This window comes from Pogoniulus pusillus, chromosome 12 (genome assembly GCF_015220805.1).
Source record: "Pogoniulus pusillus isolate bPogPus1 chromosome 12, bPogPus1.pri, whole genome shotgun sequence".
Taxonomy (NCBI): Eukaryota; Metazoa; Chordata; class Aves; order Piciformes; family Lybiidae; genus Pogoniulus; species Pogoniulus pusillus.
Window position 1 is genome coordinate 888,805 of NC_087275.1, and position 25,479 is coordinate 914,283.

Consider the following 25,479-nt stretch of genomic DNA (forward strand, 5'->3'; position numbering starts at 1 on the left):
ATGAGGAAACAGATGAGATATTTTACAAACAGTTGGAGGCTGTCTCAAGATCTTCAGATCTTGTCCTTGTGGGTGACTTTAACCTGCCAGATATCTGCTGGGAACTTAATTCAGCAGAGAGGAGGCAGTCCAGGAGATTTCTAGAGTGCATGGAGGACAGCTTCATGACCCAGCTGTTAAGTGAGCCTACTAGGGGTCAAGCTCAGCTTGACCTGCTGCTGTCCAACAGAGAAGGGCTGGTAGGAGATGTGACAGTGGGAGGCTGCCTGGGGTGTAGTGATCACGAGTTAGTGGAGTTTTCAATATACAGGGAGGTAGGGAGGCACTGCAACAAAACCTACACCTTGGACTTTAGGAGGGCAAACTTCAATTTGCTCAAGGAACTTATTTCCAATGTCCCCTGGGCAGCAGCCCTTGGGAACAAAGGGGTCCAGGATGGTTGGACATACTTTAAACAGGAGCTCCTGAAGGCACAGGAGCTGGCAGTTCCCATGTGCTGAAAGATGAGCTGGTGGGGAAGGCGACCAGCCTGGATGAGCAAAGAGCTCCTGAAGGAAGTGGGGGAGAAAAAGAGGGTGTATTGCCTCTGGAAGGAGGGGAAGGCTTCTCCTGATGTGTTTAAGGAGGTAGCCAGACTATGTAGGAGAAAAATTAGAGAGGCTAAGGCTCAGCTAGAACTTAGGCTGGCCACTTCCATGAAAGTTAACAAAAAACACTTTTATAAATTTATCAACGCTAAAAGGAAGGGCCAGAAGAGCCTCCACTCCTGACTGGACCAGGAGGGGAACACTATAACTGATGATGAAGCAAAGGCAGAGGTCCTGAATGCCTTCTTCGCCTCAGTTTTCAACAGTAAGGAGGGAGGAGGAGGAGGCAAGTGGCCTCTTGAACTGGGGGATGGGGTCGGGGAGCAGTGTGTTCCCCTGGAAATTCATGAGGAATTAGTTCAGGACCTGCTGAGCCACCTGGACACCCACAAGTCCATGGGACCAGATGGGATCCATCCCAGGGTGCTGAGAGAGCTGGCAGCTGAGCTGGCCAAGCTGCTCTCCATCATTTTCCAGCAGCCCTGGCTCACCAGAGAGGTCCCAGGAGACTGGAAACTGCCAACGTGGTCCCCATCCACAAGAAGGGTGGGATGGAGGAACCTGGGAACTACAGACCTGTCAGCCTGACCTCAGTGCCAGGGAAACTGATGGAGCAGGTTCTCTTGGGGCCAATAACTGCGCACCTGAGGGATGGCAAAGAGCTCAGGTCCAGCCAGCATGGGCTTAGGAAGGGCAGATCCTGCCTTTCTAACCTGATCTCCTTCTATGATCAGGTGACCCACTTGGTGGCTGTGGGGAGGCCTGTGGATGTGGTCTATCTGGACTTCAGCAAGGCCTTTGACACTGTCCCCCACAGCAAACTGCTGGCTAAGCTGTCAGCCCATGGCTTGGATGGCAACACTCTGTGCTGGGTTAGGAACTGGCTGGAGGGCCGAGCCCAGAGAGTGGTGGTGAATGGTGCCACATCCAGCTGGTGGCCAGTCACTAGTGGTGTCCCTCAGGGATCTGTGCTGGGCCCCATCCTCTTTAACATCTTCATTGATGATCTGGATGAGGGCATGGAGTCAGTCATCAGCAAGTTTGCAGATGACACTAAGCTGGGGGCAGATGTGACTGAGCTGGAGGGCAGAAGGGCTCTGCAGCAGGACCTTGACCGCCTGGACAGATGGGCAGAGGCCAATGGGATGGCATTCAATAGCTTCAAGTGCAGGGTGCTGCACTTTGGCCACAGCAACCCCATGCAGAGATACAGGCTGGAGTCGGAGTGGCTGAGAGCAGCCAGACAGAGAGGGATCTGGGGGTACGGATTGATACCCACCTGAACATGAGCCAGCAGTGTGCCCAGGTGGCCAAGAGAGCCAGTGGCATCCTGGCCTGCATCAGGAATGGTGTGGCCAGCAGGAGCAGGGAGGTCATTCTGCCCCTGTACTCTGCACTGGTTAGACCTCACCTTGAGTGCTGTGTTCAGTTCTGGGCCCCCCAGTTTAGGAAGGACACTGAGATGCTTGAGCGTGTCCAGAGAAGGGCGACGAGGCTGGGGAGAGGCCTTGAGCACAGCCCTACGAGGAGAGGCTGAGGGAGCTGGGGTTGTTTAGCCTGGAGAAGAGGAGGCTCAGGGGTGACCTTATTGCTGTCTACAACTACCTGAAGGGTGGTTGTGGCCAGGAGGAGGTTGCTCTCTTCTCTCAGGTGGCCAGCTCCAGAACAAGAGGACACAGCCTCAGGCTGCGCCAGGGGAAATTTCGGCTCGAGGTGAGGAGAAAGTTCTTCCCTGAGAGAGTCATTGGACACTGGAATGGGCTGCCCGGGGAGGTGGTGGAGTCGACGACCATGGGGCAGTTCAAGGCAAGGTTGGATGATGGCAACATTTGACCCAAGAAATGTTATCACCTCTTCTGCAAGAATCTTGTGTAATGGAGGTTTAACCTCTTTTTGTTTGTTTGTTTGTTTGTGCTTCTCTTTCAGCTTCAGATATGGCTGCGGAGCAGGGACAGATTCTTGTAATTGCAACTGCTGCTGTTGGTGGATTCACTCTTCTGGTCATTCTCACTTTGTTCTTCCTAATCACTGGGAGGTAATTGACACATCACTGTTCCCAGGGTCAGAGGTATCCAAAACTTAAGAGTACTGGTGCAGACTAAACCACTTTTTCAGTGATAAAATAAGTGTTAGATGAAGCGAGGTGAATGTCCTCCTTGTTCAGCACTGTTCATACTCACACTTCTACTGAGAGTGTTTTCATTAAAAAAAGGCAACAAAAAACACTGTTTGGGGAACTAAGTACTTACGTGAAATCAGGAAATAGTTTGGCTATGGAAAAGTACAATATAGCTGCAACCACAAAGCTCTGAGGTGAGAAAACAAACCAAACCAAACCAAAAAAAGCACAGTAGTTTTTACAACATCTCCTAACTTTACAGTGAAAGCACTGGAGAGTGTAACCTCAGGATTCGGATGTCTTGACGTGGACATTGCTTGCTAAAAGTGCTTAAGTGTACAATCTTGAGTACATTTGAAATATTTTAGATTTGTAGGAAAAACCATACAGAATTCTGCAGGTATTTTCTGTGCATGTTTCTGCATCTGCTAAGATAAACTACAGGAATTAAATAATGAAGTTATATGAAGAAAAACTTTGTTCTAAAATACTACAATGTTTCTACTGTCTGTGATCACAGAATCACAGAATCTACCAGGTTGGAAGAGAGCTCCAAGCTCAGCCAGCCCAACCTAGCACCCAACCCTGGCCAATCAACCAGATCATGGCACTAAGTGCCCCAGCCAGGCTTGGCTTCAACACCTCCAGGCACAGCCACTCCACCACCTCCCTGGGCAGCCCATTCCAATGCCAATCACTCTCTCTGCCAACAACTTCCTCCTAACATCCGGCCTGAACGTGCCCTGGCACAGCTTGAGACTGTGTCCCCTTGTTTTGTCCTTGGGTGCCTGGCAGAAGAGATCAGCCCCACCTGGCTACAGCCTCCCTTCAGGTGGTTGTAGACAGCAATGAGCTCTGCCCTGAGCCTCCTCTTCTGCAGGCTGCACACCCCCAGCTCCCTCAGCCTCTCCTCACAGAACTCTGCTCCAGGCCCCTCACCAACATTGATGCCCTTCTCTGAACACCTTCCAGTGTCTCAACATCTCTCTTGAAATGACAGAACTTGCAGTCTGCAGGAAGCTGGTGGAGGTGAGATCGGGGTGCTGACCAGTCAAGCAACGCAGTACGTTCTATTAAGGCAGTGCAATTGCTTATATACTCCTTTAGAAGAGGCGTGCACGATTAGTTTGGGGCTGGCACAAGTGGACAGTACAAATTGGTTCAGAGTTATGTGTAAGGTACAGATAGGTTGCCCTGTATCAGAACAACCTGCAGTGTCCACCCCAAGGGGCTGGCCGGGTCAGCCCCCTGCAGGTGTGTGTGGGTTGCTCACTGTTCACAGCTTAGCCTCCTGAGCCAGAAACGGGCTCAAGGACACCTCCCAGCATGGGTTCTCATGTTTACCAGCTCATGTCCTGCTAGTGGGAGAATTCTCCCACAAGAACTGGACACAGCACTCAAGGTGTGGCTGGGGCAGTGCTGAGCACAGGGGCAGAATAAACCTCCCTTATCCTGCTGGCCACACTGCTCCTGATAATAATAAATAATGGCATTATGCATTTTGACATAAGTGGCCAGATGCCATTCTCAGTTGCACAGTGAAGGTTTTAAGATGACTTACAAATTCTAATTGGAGGTGCTAGGAAATGCACAACGATGTTGGAACACCAGTTCTCTTCTGAAGCTCTGCTATGTCCTTAGCTGCTTCCATGATGCCTTCTTTCCATTTTTACTGAGCCTCCAAGTGTTTCCTCTATGACTCAGGACTTCACCTGCTTCCAAAAGGAAGCACAGCAAGATTTGAAAGGACAAAAATATGTCCTCATGCTGCCTTTGATCAAGAAAGGCTAAAACTTGACTGATACTCTGTAGAGATACAGGCCTTTGAGCAAAGGAATCAGGCTCATAGCTCCTACACCACATTCTGTAAGATATTTCTGTGGCCTCTGTAGCCCCTCTGCCCTTTTCCCCTCTCCCCTTTTCAGACACATAAAACAGCTGTTGGAAGACACTCTATGTGATGAGGATTCTCTGTGGAATATCCTTTTCACCTGTCTTGGGGACAAAAAACAATGAAGAGATGGGATAGGATTCTGCACTATTACTGTCCTGAATTAGTGCCTGTGTTTCACATAGAGAAAAGATGACCAAATACAGCAATACCATAGCTACCACTGTGTGAAATAATGAGCTCTCTGCTAAATAATAAAGTCAAGTAAATCTAACATTCTGATGAAGTCAATGAGAACAGTTAACACTGGAGCACACTTTGACTTTAGACAATCATGGAAAATAAGCAAATAGCCATCTGATTACTGCAAACACTGAGAAACAGTAATGTCTTTCAGAAGAAAGGGGGATTATATGAAAAACATTTCTGGAGAAAATGATGTGTGGAATTTGTACTTAGAATTTTAAAATATAACTCAAATATTTCCTTTAGAAAAGAAAAATCACAGAGCTCAGGAGTGAAAAAAAAACATGAAAATGAGTCTCCTTCTGTGCTTATTCCTTCTGATTGCTAATGTAAAAAATGTTAGAGATTCTCTTAGCTTTCTAACATCTGGGGGGCTGGGCTGATGAAAAGCTCAACAGGAGCCTGCAGTGGGAGTGCAGCCCAGACACAACCCTGTGCTGGGCTGCAGCAAGAGCAGTGTGGGCACAGGGCAAGGGAGGGGATTCTGCCCCTTGGCTCTGCTCTCCTCACACCCCACCTGCAGTCCTGGGGGCAGTTCTGGAGCCCCCAGCACAAGAAGGACATGGAAGTGTTGGAGCCAGTCCAGAGGAGGACTATGAAGATGCTGAGAGGGCTGCAGCAGCTCTGCTCTGAGGACAGGCTTGAGAGAGTTGGGGCTGTGCAGCCTGGAGAAGAGAAGGCTTTGAGGAGACCTTGGAGTGGTCTTCCAGTATCTGAAGGGGACCTACAGGAGGGCTGAGGAGGGACTGCTGACAAGGTCTTGTAGTGACAGGACAAGAGGAAATGGGTTTAAACTGGCAGAGGGGAGATTGAAACTAGATGTCAGAAAAGGATTCTTTGCAGTGAGGGTGGTGAGACACTGGCACAGGTTGCCCAGGGAGGTTGTGGCTGCTCCTTCCCTAGTGGTGTTCAAGGCCACTTTGGATGAGACCTTGAGCAACCTGTTCTTGTGGGAGGTGTCCCTGCCTATGGCAGGGGGTTGGAACTGGATGATCCTTGATGTCTCTTCCAACCTAAACCATCTTACTCAATGGCACCAGTCCAATTATATAAGATATTGAGTCATTTTGAAGTGCTGCTTAAGTGCAGTGATAAGAATGTATTCCACAGAAGATGAAGCAAGAGAACATTTAATAAATACTCAATTTACTGTAGGACTGGAGGCAAATTTCTGTATGAAAAATGGGACTGGTGCCCTACAGATGTGCTCTGCTTCACTGTTTGGAATTAAGAATGTGATGAGCTGTTGAGTCATACAGCTGCTGATGAGTCTATTGATAGTGGAGAGGCTGGGTTAAATGTGCACTTGCCTCTGCACATTGCTGAGTGATTATGCACCAAGCAGAAGCACAGCTGTCAGTTGCACATAGGAAAGTGAAAGCAGCAGAGACTTGAAGGTGCAGGATGTGCAGCAGGACAGGAGTCTGGGCTGAATGCCAGGAAATGCGATGTTGAAGCTCAGTCTCATTTATTCTCATCATTACAGAAAGTATTCCTCTCTGATTGTTCCGTAGCCAACACTTAACAGGGAATGGGGAGCTAGAAGACTGCTCTGTGGGTGATTACTCACTCTCTTCTTACCCAAACTTTGGGGCCACATACATACTTAGGAGGATAGGTCAGGGTTAAAGCCTTTTTCCTTTGAGTGCTCCCTTGCACACTTAAGAGCTTCTTTTCAAAGTGCTTGAAAGTTGGCACCTGCAGACCAGTTCCTCAGGTCCTAAAAATGGTACTGGCATGTTTAGTGGTCCCAGCTATTGATGTACAAATGTACCATTTCCACAGAAGCTGAGAATCTGCTAGTTGTTGTTTCCCTGCATAAGGATACATAACTCTGGTAGCTTCAGAAACTTCTGCCCTCCAGAAAGAGGTATTCATCATCACTCTGCAGTAATCAATAAATCTGGGAGTGTTCCTACTCTGTTTCAGTTTAAATGAACCACTGTAATGAGATAATTCTCATGTGTCCACTGTCATTATTAACACAAACAGGTCAGTCATTTTCTCCAGGCTGTCCTTGGAACTTAATCATAGAATGGATTAGGTTGGAATGGACCTCAAAGATCATCTACTTCCAACCCCCTGCCATAGGCAGGGTCACCTCCCACTAGAATCATAGAATCAACGAGGTTGGAAGAGACCTCCAAGCTCAGCCAGCCCAACCTAGCACCCAGCCTTGGCCAAGCAACCAGACCATGGCACTAAGTGCCCCAGCCAGGCTTGGCTTCAACACCTCCAGGCACAGCCACTCCACCACCGCCCTGGGCAGCCCATTCCAATGCCAATCACACTCTCTGCCAACAACTTCCTCCTAACATCCAGCCTGAACGTGCCCTGGCACAGCTTGAGGCTGTGTCCCCTTGTTTTGTCCTTGGGTGCCTGGCAGAAGAGATCAGCCTCACCTGGCTACAGCCTCCCTTCAGGTGGTTGTAGACAGCAATGAGGTCTGCCCTGAGCCTCCTCTGCTGCAGGCTGCACACCCCCAGCTCCCTCAGCCTCTCCTCACAGGGCTGTGCTCCAGGCCCCTCACCAGCTTCATTACCCTTCTCGGGACACCTTCCAGTACCTCAACATCTCTCTTGAACTGAGGAGCCCAGAACTGGACACAGCACTCAAGGTGTGGCCTGAGCAGTGCTGAGTACAGGGGCAGAAGAACCTCCCTTGTCCTGCTGCCCACACTGCTCCTGAGCCAGCCCAGGATGCCATTGGCTCTGCTGCCCACCTGGGCACTGCTGCCTCACGTTCAGCTACTGTCTCCCAGCACCCCCAGCTCCCTCTCTGCCTGGCTGCTCCCAGCCACTCTGGCCCCAGCCAGTAGTGCTGCTTGGGGTTGTTGTGGCCAAAGTGTAGAACCCTGCCCTTGGCCTTGTTCAGTCTCATCCCATTGGCCTCTGCCCACCCATCCAGCCTGGCCAGGTCCCTCTTCAGGGCTCTCCTACTCTCCAACATTTCCACACCTGCTCCTAACTTGGTGTGATCTGCAAACATACTGCTGCTGGACTCAATCCCCTGGTCCAGATCATCAATAAAGATATTGAACAGGACTGGGCCCAACCTATCACCCAGCCCTAGCCAATCAACTAGACCTTGGCACTATGTCTATACATCAAAGCACATGTCCGTTTGCACATGTCCATTTGCGCTGCTGTTTTCCACTGGTATCAGTGCACCAAAAGTCCTTAGCCTTACCCTTAGACCAAAACATTTCCCTCTACTTCTTTTGGGAACCCAAAGTGAGCAAGAAAAATCTCTAAGACTAAGAGCAAATATATTGTTTCTTCCTGACTGTAACAGCTGCTCCTACCGTGTGACTCTAAATCAGCATTAACAGTCCTGCGGCAGCAGTGCTCAGGCTAGGAGAGGCTTCTTTAGAGGGAACCTGAAAGCTTGCCCAGTGGCAGTTTGCTGCAAGATAGCCTTGCATCAATAGGCAACACTGCTAACGATCTGCCAACATCCCCTGAGTGTTCTGTGATTTGTCAAGGATTTACAGTTATAGAGTTCTCATGCATGCATCCTGGTGAATGTGGGGCAGGCTGTGGATGGAGTCTACCTGGACTGCAGCAAAGCCTTTGACACTGTCTGCCACAACAAGCTCCTGGCCAAGCTGGCAGCTCATGGCTTGGATCCATTCTGATATGGGTCAAGAACTGGCTGGAGGGCCAAGACCAGAGAGTGGTGGTGAATGGTGCCACATCCAGCTGGCGGCTGGCACTAGTGGTGTGCCCCAGGGTTCAGTGCTAGGCACAGTCCTGTTCAATATCTTTATTGATGATCTGGACCAGGGGATTGAGTCCAGCAGCAGTAAGTTTGCAGATCACACCAAGTTAGGAGCAGGTGTGGAGATGTTGGAGGTACCCGCAGAGAGACCTGGCCAGGCTGGATGGGTGGGCAGAGGCCAATGGGATGAGATTGAACAAGACCAAGTGCAGGGTTCTGCACTTTGGCCATAACAACCCCAAGCAGGCTGGGGCCAGAGTGGCTGAGAGCAGCCAGGCAGAGAGGGACCTGGGAGTGCTGGGAGAGAGGAGCTGAAGATGAGGCAGCAGTGTGCCCAGGTGGGCAGGAGAGCCAATGGCATCCTGGCCTGGATAAGTGTGGCTGTTTGAGCTGATTTTCTAGCTCAGACATAGGGGAGAGGTGAACATTCCAGGGATAGATCATGCAATGGCAACAATGGATAAGTTACTATAATTTCATTGGAGCATCAAGAGCTTTATGCCTAGAAGCACAGCTTGTTCTTCCCCCTTGTTGGCTTCTGCTGCTTGAGCTGCACCTGTCTGCTATCTTCCCCTTCTGCTGTTCTGGCTGCTGCTGCTTTTGCACTTGACCCCTTCCCCATCCTCCTTAAGGTTATTATGTTTTTTCTCTAGTAGTTTAATTCTCTTTATACTATAATTCTTAAACTATAAGAAATACAGTTTCATCTTTCCCTGACTTTCAAAAAAATACTTTGTTGTGGTGAGTTTATTCTACCGGGGTGTGATGGTTTGGGGGTTACCCCGCCCCTCCCACACTTTGTATTTGCCCCAGCTAACTCAGACGGCCTCTGGGAATATAGATGAAGCAATTTATTTACAGCTAGCAGAATTTACAAGCAGCTATTTACAATATATACAGTTATATACAATTATATACAGAAATATACAAAGGATAAACAATACAAAAGCACAACTCCCCTCCCAGAAACCTGAGTCCCCAGGAGGGGCTCTCAAACCACCCCAACACCTCCCCCCGGCCCTCTCAACCTTACCCCAGTTCTCAGGAAGAAAAGAGGTGCAGCCAAGAGGTTAGGGAGCAAGGTTAGTAGGAGCAGGGTTAATGAGATGTGACCAGGTCTAAGGCAAAAGCAAGAGAGAAAAAAAAATGGAGAAAAAGTCTTTCTTCTTCCCAGAGTTCTCAGCGAGACTGTGAGAGAAGTTGACATCAATTGTTTTCATTTCACTGCCTGTTATCTAGTTCTTTTACCAAAACATTCCAGCTTGCTTCAAACTAGCACACGGGGGAGGGATCCACCCTAACCCAGGACAATCAGGAGCAGTGTGGCCAGCAGCACAAGGGAGGTTGTTCTGCCCCCTGTACTCTGCACTGCTCAGGCCACACCTTGAGTCACAGTATCACAGTATCACAGTATCACCAAGGTTGGAAGAGACCTCATAGATCATCAAGTCCAACCCTTTACCACAGAGCTCAAGGCTAGACCATGGCAAGTCCTGTTTCCAGTTCTGGGCTCCTCAATTCAAGAGAGATGTTGAGGTGCTGGAAGGTGTCCAGAGAAGGGCAACAAAGCTGGGGAGGGGCCTGTAGCAGAGCCCTGTGAGGAGAGGCTGAGGAAGCTGGGGGTGTGCAGCCTGCAGAAGAGGAGGCTCAGGGCAGACCTCATTGCTGTCTGCAACTACCTGCAGGAAGGCTGTAGCCAGGTGGGGTTGGGCTCTTCTGCCAGGCACCCAAGGACAAAACAAGGGGACACAGCCTCAAGCTGTGCCAGGGCAGGTTCAGGCTGGATGTTAGGAGGAAGTTGTTATCAGAGAGAGTGATTGGCATTGGAATGGGCTGCCCAGGGAGGTGGTGGAGTGGCTGTGCCTGGAGGTGTTGAAGCCAAGCCTGGCTGGGGCACTTAGTGCCATGGTCTGGTTGGTTGCCCAGGGCTGGGTGCTAGGTTGGACTGGCTGAGCTTGGAGCTCCCTTCCAATATGGCTGCTTCTATGATTCTATGAATAATTGAAAAAAACATTAGAAGACTAAAACTACTGATTTAAAAGAGAATTATCAACATGTGGCTAAAAGTTACCCAAATGATTCAAAGCTAACACCATAGAGCTTGGGTGCTAGGTTGGGCTGGCTGAGCTTGGAGGTCTCTTCCAACCTGGTTGATTCTATGATCATATTGTATAGCAGGCTGCAGGTTGTTTATCCTACATGACAACTACTGTCTTTAAAAAAAAAGAGTCAGTGTCTGGCTCAGACTGTACAGAGCTGCTCAGAAGAAAAATATTGATGTGAAAAAACATTTTCTTTTTTCAATAAACATGGTGAAGTCATAGAAATCATTATGAAAAGAAATGTGAGCTCTTTTGAAGAACTGGATACCCAAGTTAAATAGGGGAAGATTAAATCAGCACAAAGTAATGTATACAAAAAAGAACACAGGGAAGCAATATTTTATTAACGTATCAGGATTCTTTGGAGGAGTCCAGCTCTGAAATAAAGTGATGCATTGAGCTTGAGCCACAGTAGTCATTTTCATACTAATCATTGAACCATGATATGTTTTCAGTTGTATCTAATCTCTTTGTAGTCCTTAGTGTGTATTTCTCTCTTTAGAGTCATAACTAAATATTACAAATAAAAGATTTTTGCTTTCATATAAGTGAAGATGAAACATGTATGCATGACAAGTACTTGTATTAAAAACTCAGTTGTCTTTCTTTAAAGGTGCCAGTGGTACCTAAAGGCCAAAATGAAATCTGAAGAGGAAAGAAGGGCTCACTTGCAAAATGGACATTGTAAGTAGTTCAGCGCAGTGTTACATCAGCTATATATTTTTTAAAATTAAGAATGTTCATTATTTTCTGCACAGTTTTTGCCCTTAATGTTTTATTTTAACCATTTTAATAGTTCCTTATTATCTGCACCATCAAGGGTGTTTGTTTTTATTTATATGTCTTCTTGATCAATTTTACTGAATTCACTCTACCTAACATGATTTTTGGTATTCTATTAATTCATCCATTTTTCACAAAATGATGATATATCACAAAATCACTGAATTATTGAGGCTGGAATAGACCTCTGGGATCATCAAGTCCAGCCTATGGCCTGGCTCCACCACATCAACTAGACCACACCCAGCCTTTCCTTAAACACCTCCAAGGACAGAATCTCCACCACCTCCCTGGGCAGTCCATTCCAGTGTCTACCCTTTCCCTGACGAGGTCTTTCCTAACTTCCAACCTAAACCTCCCCCAGTGCATCTTCAGACCCTGCTTTCTCATCTTGTCATGAGTAGCCTGGGAAAAGAGCCCAACCCCCACCTTACTACAACTTCCCCTCAGGTACCTGTAGAGTGTCATAAGGTCCCCCCTGAGTCTCCTCTTCTCCATGCTAAACACCCCCAGCTCCCTCAGCCTCTCCTTATAAGACTTTCCCTCCAGTCCCTTCACCAGCCTTGCTGCTCTCCTCTGGACCCACTCCAGCACCTCAATATCTTTCCTGAAGTGAGGGGCACAGAACTACACATGGTATTCAGGGTGATGTCCCACCAGTGCCATGTACAGGGGCAGAATTACATCCCTAGTCCTGCTGACCACACTGTTCTTGATACAAGCCAAGATGCCACTGGTCTTCCGTGCCACCTGGGCACACTGCTGGCTCATGTTCAGCTGGTTTTCAACCAGCAGTCCCAGGTCACTGCTTTCTGCCAGGTTGCTCTCCAGGCGCTCGTTTCCCAGTTTGTAGCACTACATGGGATCGTCCTGGCCAAAGTGTAGGACTCTGCACTCAGCCTTCTTAAACCTCATACCACTGGCCTCAGCCCAGCAGCCCAGTCTGTCCAGGTCTCTCTGAAGTGTCTTCCTACCTTCTGGCAGATTGATGCTCCCCCCCAAATTGCTGTCATCTGTGAATTCACTAATGGTAGACTCGATCCACTCATCCAGGTCATCAACAAAGATGTTAAATAGAACTGGGCCCAGTACTGATCCCTGGGTGCCACTGCTGGTCAGTGGACACCAACTGGATATGTCTGAATTCTCAACTGATCTGGACCATATTGAATTTCTGCCACAAAACTCCTCTCCTGCTGACTATGTGCCTTGTTTCCACTCAGTTCTGTCTGGTATTTGTGAGCTACACTTCCAGCCACCCAAGAAATAAAAAGAGGAATGAGTTGCCTTCTCTGCTGTTCTTACTCAGTGATCAGTACAGTGATAGAAAATCCTGCCAGTCTCTTATGGGCACTATATTAGGTTAATAGTTTAACTACTTAGTTTAAATTACCTTACTCATTGGTTTACATTAGAGTAGCTATTGGAAGTTTTTATTTATTGAAAGGACATTTTTTTTTTGTTTGTTTGGGGGTTTATGTCATTTTGTTTGGTTGGTTTGTTTTGTGTTTGTGGTTGTTTGTTTTGTTTGGGTTTTGTTGTTGTTTCATGGTTTTGGTTTTTGGGTTATCCCTGGAAATGCTATGATTGAGATAGAAGCTAAATCACCAAAAGTAAAATCTTGTTTTTTTTTTTAATGAGGTGATCCCCCTATATCCAGCCAAGTGGCTTCTCCTGCTAAGGAAAAGGGCATATTTCCTCTTAAAGGACATGAACATTTGTTTGTCACTTGTTTACAAATATGGTCAGAGAGGACAGAAGACAAAAACCTTTCTGCCACAGAGCTTGATATATGCCTCTGAATACAAAAAAAAAGCCTCACTTTGTGTTTTTCAGGCCAGGGTAAATTATGATTGTATCTCATCCTAACACAAAGCTTCAGCTTGGAGGCTTGCTGAGGCAGGTCTCCACTCATCTATGCACTTCATACAGCCAAAGCTGAAGACAAATCACTGGGATTTAGCCCAGCATCTAAAACTGTGCAGTCAGCAATACTCCCTTCTTTAGCCTGACTACTCAGCGTCTCCATAAGAACTTCTTCCTTGCTGCTAGCAACCTTCCTCTCTCTGCTGGTTACCTATAGATTCAGTAGCCAGCAGCTCACCTTGAAACAGTTTGTGGGGCTGCACAATCTCTGTGGAGTTCAATGTAAGATTGACTTCTCCTGGACAGGCTGAAGCTCTTTGAAAAAACTTCTGTTGCAAAACCCACACTGGTTACCAACACAGGTTCCTGTTCCCAGGTTTGTCACGTCCACACTTTACATCCAATGTTTCTGTTGTATACAAAAGAAAACCACCTCCTGTCACCTCTCTCCCTTGGGAGCTCAGTATGAATCAGAGGAAGAATTCAGGAAATAAATTCTTTGCCGAGAGTTTGTAAGAGGTCCTTGATAATACGACATGTCATGGTGCCCTGGGGAGCCTGCTCTAATTGAGGGTGGTTCTGCTTACTGCAGAGGGAGTTGGACTGGATGACCTTTGGAGGTCCCTTCCATCCCAGACCAACCTGTGCTTCTGTGAGGTGACCTCCTTATTTCTGTATGCTGTGTGTACCTGCTGGCAGTGGTCCAAATGGCTGCAGCGTGCAACTTAAATAAGCCTACACATTCATGTGTCCTAAACCTCTGTTCTTCACCTAATGCATTTAGACTCATCAGATAATGAGCTGCTTTAAACTCAGCTATTAAGTTATAAGAAGAAGAAAGCTGAGATGTACTTAATTCTACTAAAAGACATTCTCAGGACCCAGCTGCAGTACCCTCCTCATCCCGATAAGCTGATGCATTGTTTACATCAACTTCTGTTAATGGATTGAAAGTTTTCCAAACTCACCACACAATAGCAGCCTTAAAAATTCCCCATCCAAATAGTCCAAGAGAAGCAATGTAAATTCTTGAACATGATCTACTCAGAAGCAGAGGGGATACTTGCCATGCCAGAAAATGATGGCTTGCTGGAGCCTGCCAGAGAAATTTGGCATCAACCAGCTATTGCCACTGCATGTCCAAGGAAGCAGACAGAAATTATTTAAGGCTTTTAAATTAATTTGAATATTGTCATTCTTGTCTTGCCCCTGGCCCTATGGTTGTTCCATACAGTCAGAAGAGAATAAAGCAGCACACTCCTCGTGGACCCATCCTCAGAAAATGTATCTCAAAGGCAGGACCTCCTTGGCAAAAAGAATGTTCAGCCATCCACCCATAAATGAAAGGAGTGAATTAGGAAGCATTGCTATCCCAGTCAAAGACAGATTGCCTGAATCACCCAAGGAGCAGTGAGGGAGAATGTAAATTGCTCTGACAGTAATCACTCTTAGCCTTGAGGATCTGTCCCTGGAGATACCTTTCAGGTGACCAACAGACTTGCTGCATTTCCAGATTTACCACTGCGTTGCAGCGTTCCCTAAGGAGGAGAGCTAAGGGCAGAGGCTCCACGGAGCCCTTTCAAGTCTAAAGTACTTTAAACTAAATAGCAGTTACAAATTCAATCCTTACAGGTCAGAAAACTTGTTTTAATTGTAATTTATCTTGCCCAAAACAGCTTAGCCAGGGCTGTTATTTTTTCCCTAAAGTGAAGTTTCCAACATTTTTATTTGTATTTTTTCATCCCGAACCTCTCCTCAGGAGATCAGTGTGTTCAGCTGGGATAGAAACAAACATTTGACACTATCTTATCACTTCAGTGTCAAAGACTGAACCTTCAAAAGGCCTTTGACTTTTTTGTTCCTGTAGGACAGGATAAACTTCAGGGCCCATGTAGCTATCAAACATGGCAGCAACCAGAGGCATAAATAACATTCAGAGAACCTAATACTTGTATATCCTCCATTCTTTGCACTAACACTGGTCATCACCTGGCACAGAATTATAGGATCACAGAACATTAGAATGGTTTAGGTTGGAAGGGACCTCAAGGATCATCCAGTTCCAGCCCCCACTAGAACAGGTCACTCAAGGCCTCTTCCAGCCTGGCCTTGAACACCTCCAGGGAGGGAGCAGCCACAACCTCCTTGGGCAACCTGTGCCAGTGTCTCACCACCTTCACTGCAAAGAACCCTTTCCTCACATCTACTTTCAATCTCCCCTCTGACACTTTAAACCCACTCCCCCTTGTCCTAGCATTACAAGACCTTGTCAATAGTCCCTCCCCAGCCCTCCTGGAGCCCCCTTCAGATACTGGAAGGCCACTCCAAGGTCTCCTCAAAGCCTTCTCTTCTCCAGACTGCACAGCCCCAACTCTCTCAAGCCTGTCCTCACAGCAGAGCTGCTGCAGCCCTCTCAGCATCTTCATAGTCCTCCTCTGGACTGGCTCCAACACTTCCATATCCTTCTAGTGCTGGGAGCTCCAGAACTGCACACAGGACTGCAGGTGGGGTGTGAGGAGAGCAGAGCCAAGGGGCAGAATCCCCTCCCTTGCCCTGTGCCCACACTGCTCTTGCTGCAGCCCAGCACAGGGTTGTGTCTGGGCTGCACTCCCACTGCAGGCTGCTGTTGAGCTTTTCATCAGCCCAGACCCCCAGGTCCTGTTCCTCAGGGCTGCTCTCAGCCATTCCTCACCCAGCCTGGAGCTCTGCTTGGGATTGCTCCCACCCAGGTGCAGGACCTTACATTTGGCCTTGTTGAATGTGCTGTGGTTGGCCTGGGCACAGCTCTGCAGCCTGTCCAGGTCCCTCTGGATGGATCCCTGCCCTCTAACAAGTTGACTGTGCCACACAGCTTGGTGCCATCTGCAGACTTGCTGAGGGTGCACTGATTCCCCTGCCCAAGTCACTGACAAAGATGTTACACAGGTAAAAAGATGTTTGATGTAAAAATGCACTGCAACAATCCTGAAGTATCCATGCATCCATGTGAGTTGATGAGTGTCTAACAGAAGCTGTTAGGAGCACAGGGAGTATTACTGATGTCAGCACTTTTGAAAGCAGTTGCATTGTTGCGTTTGCAGAGGTTTATCCTCTATCTGTGGAGCTGTAAAACCCAGCTCTTCAGTGTCACAGATGTCTCACCCAAAAGGCCACTATAATGAGGAGAACAGATGTTTAATGCTGTGCTTAGTCAATGTTTGAAAGCTCTACCACTGATAGCAAAGGTTGCAATTCTTATATTCTGGAGCTGATTTCTGTGAAATAATAGAATTAAGCAGGTTGGAAGAGACCTCCAAGCTGAGACAGCCCAACCTAGCACCCAGCCCTGGCCAATCAACCAGACCATGGCACCAAGTGCCTCATCCAGACTTTTCTTGAATGCCTCCAGGGACAGCAACTCCACCACCTCCCTGGGCAGCCCATTCCAATGCCACTCTCTTTTCCAACAACTTCCTCCTAACATCCAGCACAACTCGAGACTGTGTCCCCTTGTTCTATTGCTGCTTGCCTGGCAGAAGAGATCAGCCTCACCTGGCTACAGCCTCCCTTCAGGTGGTTGTAGACAGCAATGAGCTCTGCCCTGAGCCTCCTCTTCTGCAGGCTGCACACCCCCAGCTCCCTCAGCCTCTCCTCACAGGGCTGTGCTCCAGGCCCCTCCCCAGCCTTGCTGCCCTTCTCTTGAAAACTTCCAGCACCTCAACATCTCTCTTGAATTGAGGAGCCCAGAACTGGACACAGCACTCAAGGGGTGGCCTGAGCAGTGCTGAGCACAGGGGCACAAGAACCTCCCTTGTCCTGCTGCCCACACTGCTCCTGAGCCAGCCCAGGATGCCATTGGCTCTGCTGCCCACCTGGGCACACTGCTGCCTCATGTTCTGCTACTGTTTACCAGCACCCCCAGTCACAAGAGTTGTAATTCAGGGTCAGTAACTTTGTCTGTTGTGTTCTGGAAATTAAATTGTGAAAGATATAATACGTTTTTTTTCTAACCCTTTCAATTGTTTAGTCAAAAAAGAAACAAATACAAAAAAACCCACCTATGCATTCCAAAGACAACCCAAAAACCCCAGCATCACAAACCATTTTGTTCTTATGCATGAATGTCAGAGATTTACTCCTAGTATTCTCTCGTCTTTCTGTTTGTTTGTTTTTTCCCAGTAAATTTCCCAGGGATCAAAACCTACATAGATCCAGATACATATGAAGACCCATCTCTTGCTGTCCATGAGTTTGCAAAGGAGATAGATCCTTCAAGAATTCGTATTGAGAAAGTTATTGGAGCAGGTAAAATCATGCCTACTGTTTTAAATGTCCAGGCAGGGAAAGGCTGCTTTTGTTAAGTCACCAGGACAGTGCAGGTGGTCAGTATAGCACAAAAGGTGGACATGTTTCTCTGATCACAGCAGTTAGCTCAAGTCCATGGGCTATTGTATTGGGCTGGTGTATATTTAGGGACGTTCTTGAGAGGCAGATTTCCAAAGCAATAGTTCCACCCAAACCTTTTTTAAGGCTTTATCCACTTTTTGAATAGGATTGGGATTTTTGTTTAGGGTTGGGGTATTTTTTCCTCTTTACTCCAAATGTACTCAAAACACTGTGCCACAGCATTTGCTGTAGTTAGTGCCACATACTCTGTGTCACTGAGACAGAGATTAGATGGGAATCTCTTTCTATGTCAAGATGGTCAGAGTATTGAAGGCTGAAAGAAAAATAGAAAATCAGAGGAGCACAGGAGGAAAAGATGAAGCTGACTTGGGACAAGCTTTCCTGTAGCTGTCTGGAGAAGGATCACTGTCAGAATGGAAAAAGGGAGATCTGATGAGAGAGTGTAGACAGTATAAAAGGTGTTGTGGAGCTATGAAGCAAGATGAAAGAGAAAAAATAGCAGCAGGCTTTCTTCTTGCGTCCCAGTTTGTCTTTGTCCGAGTGTGTGGTGAGGGTAGAAAGGAGTTACTCAAGGATAACTGTTTTAGACCTTGGTCTCATCTATGGGATGATGTGATGGTTTGGGAGTTACCTGCCCTCCCCTCCACTCTTATGAAATCACCCAGACTAGACTCAGCCAGCTGGAAGGTAAGCAATGAAGCTTTATATTCACAGCTTAGCACAAGATGCAAGGAGAGAGTTACAACAGTTACAGCTATAGACAGAAATAGACAAGATAAAGGTGATACAGAAACACAACAGCCCTGCCAGAAACCAGAGTGCCCAGGAGGGGCTCCCAACCACCCTTCCACCTTCTTTCCACCCCTCTGCCTTGTCCCAGAGTTTGCCTTAGGTGCACAGTGAGTTTGGAGGATTGGCAAGGGGGGTTAGAAGGAGAATGATTAGTTGGGTTACACAGATCCCAGCAGAAAAGAAACACACACTCTGACAGAGACACTCTATCCTATCCACGCGTTCTTGTTTTTATACATCTCAGCAAGCCTATGAGTGCAGCAGACATCACCATTGCTTCCTTTTCACAGCCAATCATCTAATTTTTCTCACTCAAATATTCCAATTAGACTCAAACTAGCACAATCCACTCCTGACTATTTCACTTGGAGTTTTGCTGAGAATTATCTGATCTAATCTAAACCAATATTTACACTAATGAATATCACAAGTTCAGCTCACACTTCATTCTGTCTATCTCAGATGTAGGTGATTCAAAAGCTCAGAACAGTTTGTCTCCTCATAGATGAGACAAGAACAGGGACTCCCAGGTGACACTGGGTTCATGCTCACGTACTGTAGATTCTATCGTAGATTCTGTCTTTGGACACCAGTTAGTACCTAGAACAGAAAACTCCTGACAGCTTCGATTATAAACTCTGAATTTAGACCCTCTCAGCTAAGGTTAGATTTCTCTGTGGCACACACTGGATTTCACCATTCTCCTGCATTACCCAGCAGGTGTGACCAGGACCTTCAGCAGACACCACCCCTCGGACAGGTTTCCCTTTGCCCGAAGGAGAAAATACCCAAACAGTTTTCCCTAACAGATTCTTCTCACATACAACAGGAACTTTATCACCATCTACTGTTTGGACCAAGTCTGACTGTGCAGGTCCTGCTCTGTTTACTGAACCTCTACTCTTTACCAACCAGGTAGCTTGCGCTAAATGTTTGTCCCAGTTTTTCAGAGTTCCACCCCCCATGGCTTTTAGGTTGGTTTTCAGCAAACCATTGTAGTGCTCAATCTTCCCTGACGCTGGAGCATAGTAGGGTATGTGATAGATCCACTCAATCCTGTGCTCTTTGGCCCAGTCTTTCACAAGAGTGTTCTTGAAATGAGTGCCATTATCTGACTCAATTCTCTCTGGAGTTCCATGTCTGCACATGATTTGTCTCTCCGAGCCACGAGTGGTGTTACGTGCAGTAGCATGTGGAACTGGATAGGTTTCCAACCATCCGGTGCTGGCCTCTGCCATGGTTAGCACATACTGCTTGCCAGAACGAGATCAAGGTAAATAGCCTATAACCTAATTTCTCTCACTAAAATATTCCAATTAGCCTCAAACTAGCACATCTGTCCACTTCTACAAGATGTGTAAGTTTCTTGAATACTTTTGTATTCTTGTTTCACTGATAACTATAAATAACTTATTTTAAAAAGACAGCTTTTAAGACAGCTATTGAAGGCTACTTTGAAAAATGAAGTGTCTTAACAAGTGCAGCAATCCAAGCTGTGCTCTGGCTCTCCAGGCACTGTGAATGATCCAAACAATGGTTTATCTATTCAAGGTGAGTTTGGAGAAGTATGCAGTGGACGTCTGAAAACACCAGGAAAAAGAGAGATACCTGTTGCAATTAAAACTCTGAAAGGTGGCTATGTGGACAGACAGAGAAGAGATTTCCTGAGAGAGGCCAGTATCATGGGACAGTTTGATCACCCAAATATAATACGCCTTGAAGGAGTTGTTACAAAAAGTAAGTTACTTTTAATAGCTTGTTGTTGTGTTCTGCATTCTGTGTGATTTAGTATCAAAATTAAGCATTACTTCTATATTGACTATGGATTGTAGCTCCCAGAAATCATCCAAATCGTAAAGTGACAGCAGATACTGCAGAGTTTGGGAGCTCAACAGGAAACGCATAGCCTATCTGCTTTCAATTTCAAGTGTTTTGGGTTTACCTTACAATTAAAGCTCTCCTCATTCAAATGAAGGCTTCACAGGTTCCTAGGGAATAAATTGTAGCATTTGCTTGTAGGTAAGTGGAATACAGCAGAGAAAACCATGAATGTAACTGAGTTGACAATGAAGTCAAATGGTCTTGTAAGGTAACAGCAGTATTCCTTTTTTTCCCCACAATCACTTGTCATTTGTTTGGTTGTGTTTTACTAGTTTTGGTACCAGTTTAGAGTTTCCTGGTTTAGAGAAATTAAATGTAAACTCTTTCAAACTTATTGTACACTTGCAAATGAATCACTAAATTTCCAGGATAATCTCTGAAATGTCTTATTCTTTATACCTGTTTGAGCTTCCAAGAGTTATTCCTTGCCTCCAAAACTTCAGCAGCATTGCAAACTTTTCTGAGATGCTGAACTACCTACTTATCCTTTAAACATTTGCTAAAACTCTTTTTAATATGCATGGAATATCTTTCCTGCCAGCTCTTTGCAGTGATGAATTGTAAAATCCATTAATTATACTCTTCTCAAAAATGATCCTTACCTCAAATGAGCCACCTTGTTTGCTAATTTGAAGTACCTTTTTTTTTAAAGATAAAATGCTGTGTGTATAAAGCACTGATAGCCTCTTACTGTAACAGTAAATACAATGTTATGAATATATCCTGTGCTCACCTCGTTACAACAATAAAAGCTGTGTTTGTAAAAGGCAGCTTATTAGAACTGAGAAGAAAGTCTAGCTCTTGAACTCTCAACACAAGGGGGAACTTCTTTACTCCAGCAGATCAAGGGAAGTTCTCCTCCTCCTCTACTCTACCCTTCTGAGACCTCATCTTGAATACTGCCTTCAGTTTTGGGCTCCCCAGTTCCAGAGGGACAGGGATCTGCTGGAGAGGGACCAGTGGAGGGCTACGAGGATGATGAGGTGACTGGAGGGCATGGCTGATGAGGAGAGGCTGAGGGACCTGGGGCTGCTTAGTCTGGAGAAGAGAAGACTTAGAGGAGATTTGATGAATGTTTCTAAATATCTGAGGGCTGCTGGGGGGGGGGGGACGGACGACGACACCCACAGGCTCTGCTCACTGCTCCCTGGGATAGGACAAGAGCAATGGGTGTAAGCTGCAGCAAAAGATGTCCCACCTCAACACAAACTCCTTTACTGTAAGGGTCCCAGAGCACTGGCAAGGGTTCTCCAGAGAGGTTGTGGAGTCTCCTTCTCTGGAGCCTTTCAAGGCCTGTCTGGATGTGTTCCTCTGTGATCTGCATTAGATAGGATTGTCCTGCTCTGGCAGGGGGGTTGGACTTGATGATCTCCTTGTGTCCCTTCCAACCCCTAACATCCTGTGAGCTGTGAGCCGATGGTATTGGATTGGAATTTTCAAAGGTGTATCAGACAACCTTGTTCATACCTCTCTATCTCTCTGTGGTTCTAAATTAAGATACAAAGATCCTTTTTTTTTTTTTTCTTCATACAGTATTGCCAGGATAAATTCATTATTATTATTATTATTATTATTGGTTAGGAATGTTTGGTTGCTAAGCTAACAAAATTCATTACACTGCAGACTTATGGAAAGATAGAGCTTAGTCTTCTCCATTGCTCTCCTGTCAGCAGCTGCTCTGCTGACAACAAGCAAGCATACAAGTTAATAATGGTTGATCTTTGTCAGGAGACATAAATATGTAGGAACATCGTTGAATTTAGCTCTTTGCTTCATAGTAAGCAGCAATTCCATCAGTCTTCAGCAGTGTGGGCAGTTTATGAACCAGGTATGATCCATGTGGTGAATCCAGTAGTGTATGTCTCATTTCTGGAAAAGGCCAATGACTGTAATTTAGGAGCATTGTTTAAATCAAATTGAATAGTGCAAACAGAGTACAGTATAGTATGCTTGGCAGTGGCATGATTGTTTAATTTGTGCCACATCTATAGATTTTCTTTCATCATTGGATTAGGGAGAAATGAAGATTGCATTCAGAAAACAGAAACAAAGAGATCAATCAGTGCTGTGCTCCACGATTAGAGCATTCCTGTTCTCCAGGAAAAGTGATTATGCACAACTGTAAGTCAAAAAGTCAGCAGCAGCAGTTCTGCTTTTCTCTAAGGAATGAACAAACCTGATTATTGGGTTTGGAATATTTACTTAGGGGTAATATAAAAATTACAGATGCTGCACCTTTTGTGCATCTCCCAGATAGAGAAAATGGGAATGAAGACATACTGGGTCAGGCAGGTTTAAAAAAAAATGGGCAAGGGCAATTGTAGAGCATTAATTATAAACGGACAAAATAAAGGGTTTGTAAAAAAAAAACCAAAAACCCAAGGTATGGAAAGTGCAAATCATATAAACTGTGAGGGACAAAGCTGTGCATTACTGGTCTGCTGCAGGAAGAATCTAGAAGGCAGGCTGAGCAATGGACACATTACAAGTGTGCTGTAACAGTCACATAGAACCTTCCTGGGCAAATGATTTATGTAATGATAGCATGCTTAAAAGGTGATTTATGTTAAAACTTACATTAGTAACAGGAGGAATTATCTGATGTGCATTACAGTTCCACTAACCTATAAAAACACATGTGATGTGGTAAATTTAATTAGTAAGCATGTAATGATGTCCTTAGACAATGCTTTTCTCTTTGTATCCATTAGTCATTAACTTCTAGCAGTTACTGATATATATCACATCAGTTTGTCATTAGTACCTTCCATTACAGTGTCACTGACTCTTGAATAAAAGTGCATTTTGTTGTAACAAGCAGGTGTGCTCTACCAAGTCAATAGCTGTTGACTGGGGCAATAACAAATATGCCTGTCCATGACAAATGAGAGCCTGTATTTGGTGCTAAAAGCTAAGCAGATGTTAGCTTTCCAAAGTTGTTATGGGATATGAACTGTATAGGATGAAAAACATTAAAATTACTTTGCCCAAAAGTAAGTCTGAAACAGAGTTTTAATCCCCTCTTCTGCTTGTGTCATTTCTCATTTGTCCTAACTTCAATCCCTTTTCACAGAGAGCAGTAAGCAAAACAGGTGCTATAGCACAAGCGTTCTGTTAGCAGAGAGTTCTTTCGAGGCCAATTTCTGGGGCCAAGGCAATACACTGTAGCAGAAAGCCTGGATCCAATCATTCACAGGCTTGGAAGGGACCCAAGGAGATCATCGAGTCCAGCCCCCCTGCCAGAGCAGGACCACACAATCTAGCTCAGGTCGCACAGCAACGCATCCAGACAGGCCTTGAAAGGCTCCAGAGAAGGAGACTCCACAGCCTCTCTGGGCAGCCTGTGCCAGGGCTCTGGGACCCTTACAGTAGAGAAGTTCTCCCTTGTGTTGAGCTGGAACCTCCTGTGCTGCAGCTTACACCCATTGCTGCTTGTCCTATCCCAGGGAGCAGCAAACAGAGCCTGTCCCCCCCTCCTGACCCCCAGCCCTCAAATACTGATAAACATTGATGAAATCCCCTCTCAGTCTTCTCTTCTCCAGACTAAGCAGCCGCAGGTCCCTCAGCCTCTCCTCATCAGGCACTGCTCCAGTCCCTCATCATCCTTGTAGCCCTCTGCTGGACCCTCTCCAGCAGATCCCTGTCCCTCTCACATTGCTAATGAGCAGTTTGTGTTAGTAACACCATTCCTGGTGTGATTTGCCATAGAAGGCTGCTTATTGCCCTTATTGATTATTCCCTTTCAAGTCATATTAACACAGTGATCATCTTAGAAACTCTTCTTGGGTGTGCCAGGGCATGCTGAGCTGAGTTGTATGACATTGTCCAAACTGCTTCCTATTCATAACCAAGTATATGAAAAATAAATGCTCTTTCTTCAGCACAAACACAAGTAAACAACACTGAGATCCCTACAGCAGTGAAATGCGTCTGCTGTTTGGAAGTCTGTGTTGCAGGTGAAGTAAATTGCTATTCTTATAGCAAACAGCTGTCAATGTAGTTACAAGAATCATGGAAAAATGTTCTCTGACTATTGGAATGGTGCTAGAACAAAACACTGGCGTTGCAGTAGCTAAACTGGAACCTAAAGTTAGCTTAGCTTGCTGGTATCTCACACAAGAAGGCACAGCCCTGTCAGTACTGTGTAATACTGTGTTGATGCACAGTGTTATGCGAGGGCTCTACTGTAGTCATAATCTTAATTTATTCCTCCCCCCTCAGACTTTAACCCAAACCACTTTGTTGAAATCAGTTTGTAAGAAATCGTTTCCATTTCTGAACTTGGAGTAGTGGAGGATTTGTACCTGTCACATAGAATCAGAGAATGGTTTAGGTTGGAAGGGACCTCAAGGCTCAGCCAGCTCCAACCCCCTGCCATAGGCAGGGACACCTCCCACTAGAACAGGCTGCTCAAGGCCTCATCCAACCTGGCCTTGAACACCTCCAGGGAGAGAGCAGCCACAACCTCCCTGGGCAACCTGTGCCAGTGTCTCACCACCTTCACTGCAAAGAACCCTTTCCTCACATCTACTTTCAATCTCCCCTCTGACACTTTAAACCCACTCTCCCTTGTTCTGTCGTTACAACATCTTGTCATTAGTCCCTCCCCAGCCTTCCTGGAGCCCCCTTCAGATACTGGAAGGCCACTCCAAGGTCTCCTCAAAGCCTTCTCTTCTCCAGGCTGCACAGCCCCAACTCTCTCAAGCCTGTCCTCACAGCAGAGCTGCTGCAGCCCTCTCAGCATCTTCATAGTCCTCCTCTGGACTGGCTCCAACACTTCCATGTCCTGCTTGTGCTGGGGGCTGCAGAACTGCACACAGGACTGCAGGTCGGGTGTGAGGAGAGCAGAGCCAAGGGGCAGAATCCCCTCCCTTGCCCTGCTGCCCACACTGCTCTTGCTGCAGCCCAGCACAGGGTTGTGTCTGGGCTGCACTCCCACTGCAGGCTCCTGTTCAGCTTTTCATCAGCCCAGCCCCCCAGATGTTAGAAAGCTAAGAGAATCTTTAACATTTTTTACATTAGCAATCAGAAGGAATAAGCACAGAAGGAGACTCATTTTCGTGTGTTTTTCACTCCTGAGCTCTGTGATTTTTCTTTTCTAAAGGA

General features: G+C 46.4%; 1 protein-coding gene across 6 annotated transcripts in view; it reads left to right on the plus strand.

Moving 5' to 3' along the window:
• The window catches only part of LOC135180060 (ephrin type-A receptor 6-like), a 552,362-nt gene that overhangs the window by 420,548 nt on the left and 106,335 nt on the right, over positions 1–25,479 (plus strand). For 5 of the 6 annotated variants that reach the window (XM_064152220.1, XM_064152215.1, XM_064152216.1 and 2 more), the window contains 4 exons: positions 2,514–2,622; positions 11,279–11,349; positions 17,473–17,598; positions 20,044–20,229. In XM_064152220.1, the coding sequence (XP_064008290.1) occupies positions 2,514–2,622; positions 11,279–11,349; positions 17,473–17,598; positions 20,044–20,229 (492 nt within the window). Of the gene's footprint in view, positions 1–2,513; positions 2,623–11,278; positions 11,350–17,472; positions 17,599–20,043; positions 20,230–25,479 lie in introns of those variants that run through there. The other variant, XR_010304263.1, reaches the window with a different exon arrangement.